This window comes from Triturus cristatus, chromosome 11 (assembly GCF_964204655.1).
Source record: "Triturus cristatus chromosome 11, aTriCri1.1, whole genome shotgun sequence".
NCBI classification, from domain to species: Eukaryota; Metazoa; Chordata; class Amphibia; order Caudata; family Salamandridae; genus Triturus; species Triturus cristatus.
The window spans coordinates 820,301,649-820,315,271 of NC_140594.1; the positions used below are offsets into that span (position 1 = coordinate 820,301,649).

The window sequence follows — 13,623 nt, forward strand, 5'->3', positions numbered from 1 at the left end:
CCGTGGAGGTGATACTCTCCATTCCATAGCAACCACTGCAATAGACTCATGACACTCTGGAGTAGTCATCAGCACTTGAGGTTAAGTCAACCTGCCTGCTTGAACTACTGTCTTAACTGAGTAAGCAAAGTACAGCTTTTACTAGTCTATTTGCCTTACTCTCCACAGTACACAATATAACTCTGCTCGTACAACAGACACAGCACAAATATGTCATAGAGTAGAATATCAATATGGTGGCAATAGTACAAATGTGCAATAGCACTTCAGCTGTCATACAAACACATCCAGCAGCACACATTAGAACAGTGGTCTCCAACCTTTTCTGTGGTGAGAGGTACTTCAGATCAGTGAAAATAATTGTGAGCTACGGAAGGCTAAGCAACTCGAGCATTGTTACCTGACACCCCCACGCTGAGCCTCATTGACTTTAAGCCTAATGTCCATAGAGCCATATACTATGGTTTGAACAAAAAACTGTGACTAAGGGCACTATGACAGGGCTGCCGCGTGTGTCAGAGAGAATATGGTCTTCAAGGATGTTTGAACATGTGTACAAATGAATGGGATATATGTGTATGCGTGACTGAGAATCTGTCTTGTATGTACCTGTGGCACTGGACATACCTTTTGCTATATGTGGCACCATTCCATTAATAGCACAAGCATACAACCGTGTTTTTTAAATAGGAGAAAATTAATGTGCATAAAAATATTCTGCAAAAAAATGTTCATAATATGGAAATAATTTCTGCACTTTACAGTTCCCCAATTAAAATAATGGCTGCATTTTTCCGTTATAAATATGGCACTATGTCCACCAGCCTCTGGTAGCAAGATGCCTACTGTGTGTAAAGGCCACACTTTGAAATGGGCGAAGATTAAAGCGGAGAGTTAAAGTTATCTTTATATGGATCACATTAAACTTATTATTAAAGGTGTCTCCCATTGTCAAGTGCCATATTTACAAATAGCACGCATCTTGCACCCTGTGACCTGTAGAGAAGGGCCCATATTTACAAGCCCCTATCACCATCAAAACATCACTATTCTCTACGTTGTGGTGGCTATAGGGCTTCGCCTTATTCAAAAGGCGGCGTTAAGCCACGTAATGTGTTTTAACACCACCTTTTGAATAAGGCACCCCTTCACACTATACTCACCGTGAAAGCGGTGGGCAATAGGTGTTGTGGTGGGCGTTTCACAGCAACACCCATTGATTTTTGCGCTGCCCCATATTTACAACGGTAGTATAAATATGGGGCAGTGCCAAAAGGAGCAATGAGGGAAATATTTAAAATTCTTCTTGTTTTTGCTATTTTTATGTGTGCTGCATTTTAAATACTTTCCAGCTCGAGATGCCTAGTCAATTGGCATATTTGTTGGCCTTGTTTACTCTTGACCTCCTAGTTTGTGGTTGCCAACGCGTTTCGACCTTTGTGACGGTTGGACCAGATAATTTTATTTATATGAAGGTCTTCATTAAGGCGGGACTGTTTTTTGGTAGGATGTCTAATACCTGTGTTAAATAAAAATGATTGTGATGTAAACCTATGTTTTCTACTATATTGATAACCTACAAAATCAAGTGGATTGATGATGTAGTCTAAAAATGCACATTGCACTTTATATCTTTGTTTGTGTCTAAAGGAAGTTATTAAATGTCCGCGGAGATACAAATTGATCGTGAGTCCATTGGGAAATCTGGAGTAATAGATTTTTATAAATTGTTTGTTGTTTTTAATGTAATTTATATTAGTGTTATCGTATTGAATTTTAAAGAACTTTTTATAAAGAATATAGTGTCCATAGAAAATGTGTTTTTGATATACGGTCTTTGCCGCTTATGTATTCATACCTTTTTGATAAGAAATACCATTTGTGAATTTGTATGTTAAATATGAATACTTTTATGATTCTATTTCGAATCGAATAAAGTTATTGAATGAATGACTAGGCATCTCAAGCTGGAAAGTATAAGCTCAAGCTAGAAATGTGAAAACAGTCTCTGACCCCCGCAGGACCCAGGGAATAGAGTATATTGAGGACGAAAAAATAAACGTCCCATTAATTGACTAAAATAAGTAGGACTATAAGAGTTCTCAAAAAAATACTCTTCAGCTGTAAAGTGATTGTACTTGTATTGTATTTGATTGTAAAGACATATGTGTATCCATTTGAAAGAATGTCGATTGTGATGTTAATGTCCTTATATATGTAAGTAATATAAATATTGTAGATACTGCTTTTTTGCTATAAAGAAAATACCAAGGGTATGTTCAAAGATAATTGGTAAAGGAATCTTGAATGAAAAAAAGTATAAAAAAAGAAGAAAAAACAAGTTAACCCAGAGTTAATTAAAATGACATCTGTAATGATTTCGGCCTCTGAACTCCGTAACTGAATCACTCCCCCGTTGTATGTAATCATCACATATCTAAGCACCATCACCCAGTAGTACTATGGATTACTGCATACAATAAAACCTCTTCCGGAACTGAATGCATAAATAGAGAAAACACGTGACTCAATCAGCAATGCACAAATATGCAATAAACTGGGGACGTACTAACTTTCAAACTTTCATATGTAAGAATTAAACTATACTTCCACTAGCAAAGATGTAAGAGAATGCAATTCATAATCCCCAAGGATCCTCAAAGTACGTCCCTTTAACTAGCGCCTAGGGCACCCAACATCAGATGCCTCTGCTAGCTTTCTACCACAAATAAACATCTTCTATGCAATAAGTGCACATCCCCTTTGAAAAAATATGTTATTGGTCTCGGTACAGCCCTTTGGCCTCACACTTCACATCCACAACAAATGAAGGCTCTCATTTAAATTATGGTAGACGCCCCACAAGGTCAACTACAGACCTGGCCTCTCTTCCCCTGGCACTAGAAGCCCGCCTAATATAGAGATGCCTGGCTGTCTGATTGTGATCTCTGTGCCTTGAGTGCAATGAGTGGCCTGGCGAACATTGCTGGGATGGAGAGAGCATGCACAGGCTCCAAGATTGTCTGGGAGCACAAAATATTTGCTCTCATGGCCAATCCTGAAGCTGCTCTCATTCATGATAGCAGCTTCACGATTGACCGCAGTGCAGTCTAGGAGCCTGTGCCTGCCTGGATAGGAGAGGAGAAGAAGAGCGTGAAGCAATGCTGATGGGCGGCAGCTGCAGGTAAGTTCTTTTTTTATTTTTTTTATTTCTCCCCCTTGTCCCGGATCCGCCCCCCTGCTCGAACTCCTTTTCCTGAAATGAGGTGCTCCTGGAGTCCACTGCATAAGATTAACGTTTCCATGGCTGAAGAAAGGGGGCTAAAAGTAAAAATAAGTATTTATAGAACACAAAATAAATGTCTCCATCTAGCAAGCCTGGGAGGTGAACTCCGCTCCGCTCACGGAGTTTGCGGAGTTTCCCGCACTCCGCGTTACGGCGGAGCAGAGATTTTTCTTCGCTTGCGTTCACCAACGTCAAGTTGGCGAGGGTGGAAAATAAACTTCCTGGCGAGATTTCTCAACGCGGGGGGTCAGGTTTCTCATTGCTAGTGGTTTCGTATGCTCGCAACCGCTCGCGTTGAGAAACTGCCCGTTCGCGATGAAAAGCTGCCGCTTGATAAAAAATCTACTCGAGCGGCAGAAAAGGTAAGCTTGTGCTGGGCATGGTGCTGTTCGCAATGATTGCACAGTGCAGACAAGCATCTGGCACTGTGCAATCACAGAGAACGGCATTTTTCTACCAATCTCCGCTGCTTGCGAAGCTCCGCACAGTGCAACAGAGTTGTTTTTGCACTTCGCGTAGTGCAACTCCGCAAACTCCGCCCAGGGTTACCAGTTACTTGATTTTATGACCCACTGCCCCGCCTGGCTCCGGTCAGAAATGTGTATCAGTGTATCAGAACCTGAAACTCAAGGGTAACCATTTAGGGAACACGGAGTGTGAAGCCTCACAGGATTGATGATCCCAAAGCATACACAATTGCTGGGAGCCCAGTGTGCCTCCCCCTCTGGGTGCACTGCTTCATCCCAGCTCCTTCCCGCTCACCCACCTAATGCTGCAGCTGATCAGCACGTAGAAGGCTCTGATTTCTTACCAAACCTTCAATACATGCACGGTTAGAAATGTTTTGAAAGAAACCTCTGTGCTGACCAGTCAGTCAGATATAAACCTAACGCCAAATTTGCCAACTTTTGGAGCAGCACAAAAACTAAATGTTGCTGCACTGCATTGCGTTGGGTCAAAGGGAGATTAAAAAAACAGTGCTATGTCTATTAAGATAAGGCAATGTTTTTCTTCCCCCCAGTGATGGCACACTTTAGGTTGTCATGTGCCAACGCACACAGCTTATCACCAAAGTGCAAGGGACTGTGCATTCTGTCAAGCATAGATTTTGTAGTGGAGGACTCTCCTTTTAGTACAAAAACTATGCTTTGACTTAGTTTAACACTTTTTGTACTTTGTATATGTGCTGTACAGTGAAACACACATGCAAGGCAGGAAAACTAAGGAGACCTTTCAAACTTGATCCACTGTAATGCCTGCCTCGAGAAGGCATACATTTTGGTACTAATCTCTGTCTACAAATGTTAGGAAATTGGGATTTGCGTCAAACTTCATGGGTGGTTGCATGGGAAAGCACATGTACCACCCATGGAACGCCGCCTTGATGCAAAAGAGTATATAGCTCTACTTTGCTTATTCTAGGCAACTTACCAAGGCTAATCATCATTTACCTTGGAAAGTTAATACCAGCACAACATGTTGTGCCTGGTTTGCATCACTTTTATGATGCAAACCAAGTGCAAACCGTCAGTGCAATTCCCCCTTAGTGTGTGCCTGTGTTAACTTCTTTGAGCTTAACTCACACTTGCAACCAAGTTATGTTACCACAGGATCAGCTTCTGACAAGGTAAACCAACCCTTTTACTTTACAGGCTTAATGAAAAGAGTATTATTGAGCTTGATAATAGTAACAACGTATTATCCTGCTATTTGGTTACTCACAGCTTGAAGTAATACAAGTACTCCCATGAAGTATCTGAACAGATGCAACACCATCATTTCTCATTATTTAACTAACTAATTTATTTTCTTAGATTTCAGATTGCCATTAACCTCAGTGAAGAACGTTATGCTTTAATCTTTGGATTCAATACGTTCATTGCTTTGGCCCTTCAGACAATCGTGACTGTTATTGTTGTTGACTCCAAAGGTCTGGGGTTGGATATTGTCACTCAGGTACAGTGTGCTCTTTGTCCATTTTTTATTGGTGTTTCAAATATTTTGCTTTCTGCAATTTTTAGGTGCTCCAAGATCAGTGCTTAACTTGAGCCGGTCATAGCAGTTGGGGGTTACCAGTACTCATTTTTGGGGACAGGCACTAACGGATTCTCACTAGAAAAGGGAAGAGGAAGAGAAAAGTGGAAATACAGTGACAAAGGGAGAAAGCAGAGACGAAAGAGAAGCTACAAGAGTGACAAAGAGAAGCAGTTTCTGATGATGGATTAAAGAGGCATGAAGTGGAATCAAGACTGCCCAGCATTAGTATTTGGTCCACCATCCTTTGATAGTGCCACCCGAGGGCTTTTGAGCAAAATGTTGGGCCCCTGCACTTATTCTAATGTGAATTAAGCACTTTTCAAAATGATATTAATTACCGCAGAGTTTGGAAGCTTTGTGGTTTTGTGCAAGGAACCCCCATCTAAAGACCCTAGCAGAATGACATGTAATGTGGTTGGTCTCAATTACATTGAAACTGTAACTTAAGGCTCTATTAATACAAATCAGCTGCCACTTTTTAACATGTGCCCATGGTTGCAGGTGGTGGGGTACCAATTTTTGGGAACCAGATTGTATGTTTCATCTTGCAATTTTGACCCACAGCAGAAGACAGAGAGATAGAAAAAGGAGAAAGAAGGGGAAAGAAACAATAGGAACCCTGTGACAACGGAGGGGGCGCAGATATAAAAAATAATTAGAAAAAGTGACTTATAGAGTCTGGAGGGTAGGATATGGAAAGAAAGAATTGTGAGATAGAATCAAGACTGCACAGCCTTGGTGCTCAGCAACCTTGGGTTTTGGCAACAATGGTGTCAGGCTCCTAAAAAAAACATAGGGCCGCTGCACTTTTTTCACGTTTTTTTTCACAAAACATTTTATTGAAGTTTTTGCCTGACAATGGCCCTGAGGACCAACCCCAGATATAGTAAATCTCTGAATAAATGGCACATCATTATCCCCAATGGGAATACCAAGGAGTAATAGAAACAATAGTAAAAGAATGCAATAGTGAAACATAAACGTATGCACAATGTCTTTCGGATGCCCCCTCCCCACCCAATCATGTCCCATAGTCCGACATATGTATACATTAAGGAACATGACGGTCTATATGAGGAGGCATTGCTACGCAGACAAAGATGGCAGACGAGCTCTGTTAGAGCTCCGCTGTACATCCACCAAAATCCGTCCATTTATCCTGTCCAAAGCTCCCCTGGGGTCACCAGTTAGCTCTGGGAAGAACTGTTGAGCCTGTGTCTGATCCCAGAGACTCGTGGTCTCCAGTGCGCTGGTGGGTACCGTCGTTGCGGGCGGAGACGCGCGGCCCTGTTCCGTCAAAAGTGAGGTGCGGCCCGTGGCTGCGGAGAAGGCCCGAGGTCCGTCCTGAGATCCAGTGGGGTCATACCAGCGAACTCCCAGGTAGGGTGGCTGCTGAGCCCCCTCCCCACTTAGATGATTCAAGCCATGTGGTCGCTAACCGCTAGCTGGAGCTGAACGGTGACCCGGCCAGAGCAGCTATGGTCTAGTGGAGGCTTCGTGGGCCAGTGGCCTGCTCTGCGGTTGGTGATGAATTCGGAGGCCTGGCTCGTGGAAGAATCAAAGGACTCCAAAATGTACTATCCCACAGATTCTGCCATAAAAATAAGCAGAGGTAAGCACTGCCATGGGGGAGCAGTTTGGCGCCTACATCCCGAGATCAGCGGAGAGGAGCTGATGGCCACCATTATGAGTGCCAGCCACTCCGGGAGGTGATTTAAGAGAGAAGAAGAGAGGGCGGCACTTAGGCGGAACAACCATATATCCCTGAAAGACCTGGGGGCCCAACATATAGAGGTGCAATGTACATCCCCTTCACACCGAGCACAAGTGTGGGTTCGGTGCTGGCCCCTTGAGCAAGAAGCCCCCTTAGACTCTACAGGGGAATAAACTGACACAGAGGCATTCACGGAAGGACCGCTGGGTGTGGACTCTGACCTATACGACTGCCTAACGAATACTGGATCTGCTTGTATCTGACGGTTATGGGCACACATGAAGGGTCTTGTTGAGTAACATGAAGTAGAGTTACTAACACTAAAGGGAATAAGTACACCAACTGAAGCGAACGTGGCATTGCAGTGGCGGGCAACTCAGTCCCGAACACTTGCAGTACTACAATCTCCCGCAACCACTGAACACGATGGTGGCAGAGTGGAGAAACAGCGATCACAAACCCAGCTGGTACTGAATTCCTTGAACATAGATCGTTCCAGACGCACTAGAGGTGGCAATTGCGGTCTTCCCCTATCGCTCCATACTCAGATCACCAGAACTACTCAACCCTGGGACATGACAACTACACACTAGAGAGAAGGTGGAGGGGACAAATCATTGCAACACGTTATTCAGCTTTCACAAGAGGCACACTGGTTTGGGTAAGACCGGGCACCCCATTTAGGGTCGAGGAATCACTCATAGACACAGACAGTCATTATGTTTTGGTAAGGGGACGTCTGAACAGTAATTTAGTCATATTTGCATCACTATAAACGCCCAGCACTGAACAAGCACTATTTTTAGATTCCCTATCAGGCAAACTATCGACCTGGCATGCAACACAGATGATACTTGGAGGGGACTATAATTGCGTACTTGATACGTCCTTGGATAGCTCTTTTACCCCACTACCTGGGGCACCCAGGGTTACAGCCATGAAGGCTTTAAATAACTGGTCTGCTCAGTGGCACTTAGCAGACGCCTGACGGCACAGATACCCCACCAACCAGGTCTATTCTTTTTACTTAGGGGCACACAATTTGGGTGTCAGACTTGACAGGATATTGGTCGCGAAGGACCTACTACCAGTTATGACAGAGCCACAATACCTTGGTAGAACCCACTCTGACCATATCCGACACACAATATTATTGGCATGGGACAATACCACATCACCAATCCCTAGATGGTGTTTACAACCTGATACATTAGAAGGCAGACCATTCCGGGACTCCTTGGGGGAAGCTGTGACAAACTACTTTGCTGAAAATGTAGACTCCGCGTCAACAGCTTTCATAGAATGGGACGCTTTTAAAACAGTAATCAGGGGTCACTGCCTAGGTGCACATGCCGGCATGCGCAGGACACTCGAGACGCAACTCACAAAGTTAGAAAATGGTTTAGCGCACCTTGAAAAACGAACTGTTGCTGACCCACAGGTAGACGCAGTTGTCTTAATTACACAGCGCACTCAGCACATACTCACAATACCTGGGATAAGGCTGGTAGGCTACTTGCATGGCTTATCAAACAGGGTGATGCTAGGCCCCCTATCACATGTATTCGCTCCCCACATGGCACACTACTTTATTCAATCAATCAATCAATCAATCAATGATTTGTAAAGCGCACTTCATGAGGTGTTCTAAGGCGCTGGGGGGGGGATGCTGCTGCTATTGGTCGAAGAGCCAGGTCTTGAATTGTCTCCTGAAGGTCAGCAGGTTTTCGGTTTGTCGCAGGTAGAGGGGGAGGGTGTTCCAGGTCCTGGCGGCTTGATGGGAGAAGGATCTGCCTCCGGAAGTAGTTCTCCGGATGCGTGGGACCGTGGCCAGGGCGTGGTCAGCGGAGCGGAGTTTCCTGTTGGGTATGTAGAAGGATAGTCGACTGTTGAGATAGGCTGGGCCGGTTTTGTGGAGTGCCTTGTGTGCGTGGATCAGGAACTTGAAGGAGATTCTTTGGTCGACGAGGAGCCAGTGCAGGTTCCTCAGGTGGGGGGTGATGTGGTCGTGGCGTGGGACGTCAAGGATCAGACGTGTCGAGGCATTCCGGATTCTCTGTAGTCTGTTGATGAGCTTGGACGAGGCTCCAGCGTAGAGCGCGTTTCCGTAGTCGAGTCTGCTGCTGACTAGGGCCTGGGTGACAGTTTTCCTCGTGTTTGTCGCGATCCATCTGTAGATCTTGCGGAGCATGCGGAGGGTGTTGAAACAGGTGGAGGAGACTGCATTGACTTGTTTGGTCAAGGAGAGCTTCGAGTCGAGGATGACTCCCAGGTTGCGTGCATGGTCGGTGGGGGCCGGGGGGGACCCCAGTGACGTGGGCCACCAGGAGTCGTCCCATGCGGAGGAGTTGGACCCGAGGATGAGGATTTCCATTTTGTCTGTATTCAGTTTGAGGTGGCTGTCCTCCTTCCAGTCTGCGACGGCCTTCATTCCCTGGTGGAGGTTGGACTTGGTGGTGAGGGGGTCCTTGGTGAGGGAGAGGATCAGCTGAGTGTCGTCGGCGTAGGAGATTATGTTGAGGTCGTGCTGTCGGGCGATGCGTGCTAGTGGCGCCATGTAGACGTTGAACAGCGTCGGGCTGAGGGAAGATCCTTGAGGGACGCCACAGATGATCTCGAAGGCCTCGGACCGGAATGGGGGGAGGCGGACTCTCTGGGTTCTGCCGGAGAGGAAGGCGGTGGTCCAGTCCAGGGCCTTGTCTCGGATCCCTGCGTCGTGGAGGCGCGTGCGTAGTGCGCGGTGGCAGGCGGTGTCGAAGGCGGCGGAGAGGTCCAGGAGGATGAGGGCTGCCGTTTCGCCGTTGTCTAGTAGGATCCTGATGTCGTCTGTGGTGGCAATGAGGGCGGTCTCGGTGCTGTGGTTGCTGCGGAATCCTGATTGGGATGGCTCCAGGATGTTGTTGTCTTCGAGGTGACGGGAGAGCTGGGTGTTTACTATCTTCTCGATGACCTTAGCTGGGAACGGAAGTAGGGAGATGGGTCTGAAGTTCTTGAGGTCGCTCGGTCCGCCTTGGGTTTCTTCAGTAGGGCGTTGATCTCTGCATGCTTCCAGTTCTCAGGGAAGGTGGCGGTCTCGAAGGAGAGGTTGATGATTTTGTGCAGGTGGGGTGCGATGGAATTGCCGGCTTTGTTGAAGATGTGGTGCGGGTCGGACGGGGATCCGGAGTGGATTGTTCCCATGGTCTTGATTGTGTCCTCGATGCTCACGTTAGCCCAGGTTGTCAGCGTGTCGTGGGCGGAGGGGTGCGGTGAGTTCGGTGCGGTGCTGTCGGCATGGGTCGTTCGGGGTCTGAAGCTGTTGTGGATGTCGGTGATTTTCCGGTGAAAGAAGGCGGCGAGGGAGTCGCACAGGGCTTGCGATGGTGGGATGTCATTGGTGTTTGAGCTGGGGTTGGAGAGTTCCTTCACGATGGTGAAGAGTTCCTTGCTGTTATGTGCGTTGTTGTCAAGGCGTTCTGTGAAGGAGGTCCTCTTGGCGGTCCTGATGAGGTGGTGGTGGTTGCAGATGGCGTCTTTGTGGGCAGCGCGACTGTCTGGCATCTAGTCGCTGTGCCATATGTTTTCCAGTTTCCAGCAGGTGCGTTTTGAGTCGAGGAGTTCCGGGGTGAACCAGCTGCCTCTTCTGCTGGTGTCTCTGCTGGTTGGGTTTTTCAGCGGGGCGACGGTGTTGGCGCAGTTGTTCATCCGGCGTTCGAGGGTGAGTGCACCTTCATCGGGGTTGGTGGGGTTCGTCGGAGGGCTGAGTGCGAGGCTTGTCTGTAGTTGTTCGTCAGTGACTTTTCCCCAGCAGCGGCGGGGGTCTGTGGTGTGCGGTGGTGTGTGAGGGGTTTTCGGAAGGAGAAGTGGATACAGTGGTGGTCTGTCCATGTGAGTTTGGAGGCGTGGTTGAAGGTGACGTGGGGGCTTGAGGAGAAGATGGCATCAAGCGTGTGGCCGGCGATGTGGGTCGGCGTCGTGATGAGCTGTTTCAATCCCAGGTTGGCGAGGTTGGCGATCAGGGTGGAGGAGTTGCTGTCGTTGTTGTTCTCCAGGTGATAGTTCAGGTCTCCGAGGAGGATGTAGACGGTGGAGGTCAGCGCGTGCGAGCTGATGAGGTCGGCGATGGAGTTGCAGAATTGGGACTGGGGTCCTGGCGGTCTGTAGACAAGGGTGCCTCTTAGGGTGGTCTTGGGGTCCGTGTGGATCTGGAAGTGCATGTGTTCGGCAGTGCTGAGGGTGTCGTTGGTGTTTGTTGAGATCCTGATGGTGTTTTTGTGGACAATGGCGATTCCTCCTCCAGCCCTGTTGGTGCGTTCTCTGCGGGTGATCTTGTACCCGTCGGGGATGGCTATGGCGATGTCTGGCGAGGAGGCTTCATTCATCCAGGTCTCGGTCAGGAAAGCGACGTCTGGTGATGTGGTGTTGAGTAGGTCCCAGAGTTCGACGGCGTGTTTGTGTGAGGAGCGGGTGTTGATCAGGATGGAGGGGTGTCTTGGCGCTTTCGCGGCAGGAGAAGCTGCAGTTCCGGCAGGTGAAGGGGCCATGGGTGCGCCTTGGGGCAGCCTTGCAGCAGATGTGGGTCCTTCCTGGGTTGAGAGCGACGAGGGTTTTGGCGTCGTAGCGGAGGCGGTCTTCTTGGCTGGTGCGGGTCAGGGGTTCTGGCGCTGAGCATGGTCCAGGCGCAGACGGGCTTGCCTTAGGTGCGCCTTCGCGCAGCGCCCGCCTTATATGGGGAGGTGGGGAGGGAGGAGCAGCTGGGAGGCGGGAGGCGAGGGACGAGTGTAATGAATGAGCGCGGAGGGGGCGGGGACGCAGGGGAGGCAGCGGCAGGGACGGGGGACAGGAGACCGGCTCGGGGCTCAGAAGAGCAAAAGGGGTACAAAATCAAAGGGGCACAGAGGCACAAAAGTCAGCACGGGGAAACAGAAGTTGGTGAGGGGTACAGAATAAAAGGGGCACAAAAGCAAGGCAGCGAGCGGGGGGCAGGGGGCACAGACAGTTACGGGCACAAAGCAACAGGCAGCAAGCGAAAAACGAACCTAAAGCCACCACTGGCCAACAGGGATGAGGCGCAGGTGGAAGCCTGCGGGTGGTGGAGGGCCTCGATTCACCGGCAGCAGCAGCAGAGACAGCGAGGTTGCAGGCGGAGCTGCAGCGGGGGGGGGGGAGCGACCTACCAGGAAGGTCACAGCAAGACATACACCGGGAATTCACATCTCACTACACCACACTGTGTTAATCCACAGTCAATATAACGGCGGAGATCCACCAATACCTAACTGACATCACCCTCCCCAAAATAACCCCAGAACAGAGACTAGAAATGGACGCCAAAATTACCATTGAGGAGATACTGGCGAGTATGCACACCCTGGCTACAGGGAAAACCCCAGGTTCAGATGGACTACCATCTGAATTCTACAAATCATACGCCAATGCATTAACACCTCAGCTCAAAAGAGTATATGACACTTCACTGGCAGATTTCACAATCACAACTATGCAGAGAGAAGCGCTGTTGGTTTCTCTCCCCAAGCCAGGTAGGGAACCAGATTTGTTGGGATACTACAGGCCATTAGCTATACTTAATGCAGACTATAAAATATTAGCCTGCATAGTGGCCGCCAGATTAGCTCCAGTGGTTAAGGGCCTGGTTCATTCGGATCAAAATGGCTTTGTCCCTACCCAAAACACCTCCTTGAACATGCGTATATTCTTCAGAGTCCAGGAGTATGCTACAGTTGCCTGGCCCAACTCAGGCTGCATGGTTCTGGATCTGGGGAAGGCCTTCGATTCGCTGGAGCGCTCCTATCTTCTCGCAGTGTTGCGCAAATATGGGTCTGGGGACAACTTTCTTCAACTGGTTAGATTGCTTTACGCACAACCCGCCATTAAAATACTCACACATAGCATAATATAGGAGTGCATATCCATTAACAGCGGTCCCAGGCAGGGTTGCCCTTTGTCCCCACTGCTCTTCTCATTAGCAATGGAACCATTACCAACACAATTGCGCGTCGGGCGGGGACAGGGGTATTCAACTGGAGGATGGTTTACATGTGGTTTCGCTGTACGCGCATTACCTCCTACTATACCTCAGGGACTTACACAATGTACGAAGCCTCATTGCAGAAACATTAGGGCAATTTGAGGCAACTTCAGGTTTGAGGGTCAATTGAGCTAAGTCGTGCCTCTACCCTTTCCGCAGTGAAACTCGTAACCCAGAGATTCTCATTAATAACTCACATCTTAATTGGCAGCCTTCCACCTACAGATATCTAGGCATCCTTATTTACTGCAGTCCCGCCGACATATTGGAGGGCAATTTGAGTCAAACCATATCTTCCATCAGGTCGCAAATAACATTTTGGAAAACATTACCACTAAATGTGATGTGCAGGATTAGCCTGACCAAGATGGTAATATTACCTAGGCTCCTATATTATTTCTCCTATCTTCCCGTCTATGTCCCAACCAAAACTGTTTGTGAACTGGAGCTGATGATTAGGGGATTCATCTTGAATTCCAGCTGCCATAGGATAGTGCTCTGGAAATTATATGCACCTCCTAGTAGGGGCGGTCTAGCTGTCCCTATTATGGAACTCTA

General features: G+C 47.9%; 1 protein-coding gene across 1 annotated transcript in view; it reads left to right on the plus strand.

Annotated features, from left to right (window-relative positions):
• Positions 1 to 13,623, plus strand: part of LOC146785483 (thiamine transporter 2-like) — an 826,847-nt gene that overhangs the window by 755,771 nt on the left and 57,453 nt on the right. The window contains exon 5 of the mRNA XM_085633336.1: positions 5,101 to 5,242. Coding sequence (XP_085489462.1) covers positions 5,101 to 5,242 — 142 coding nt within the window. The remainder of the gene's footprint in view (positions 1 to 5,100; positions 5,243 to 13,623) is intronic.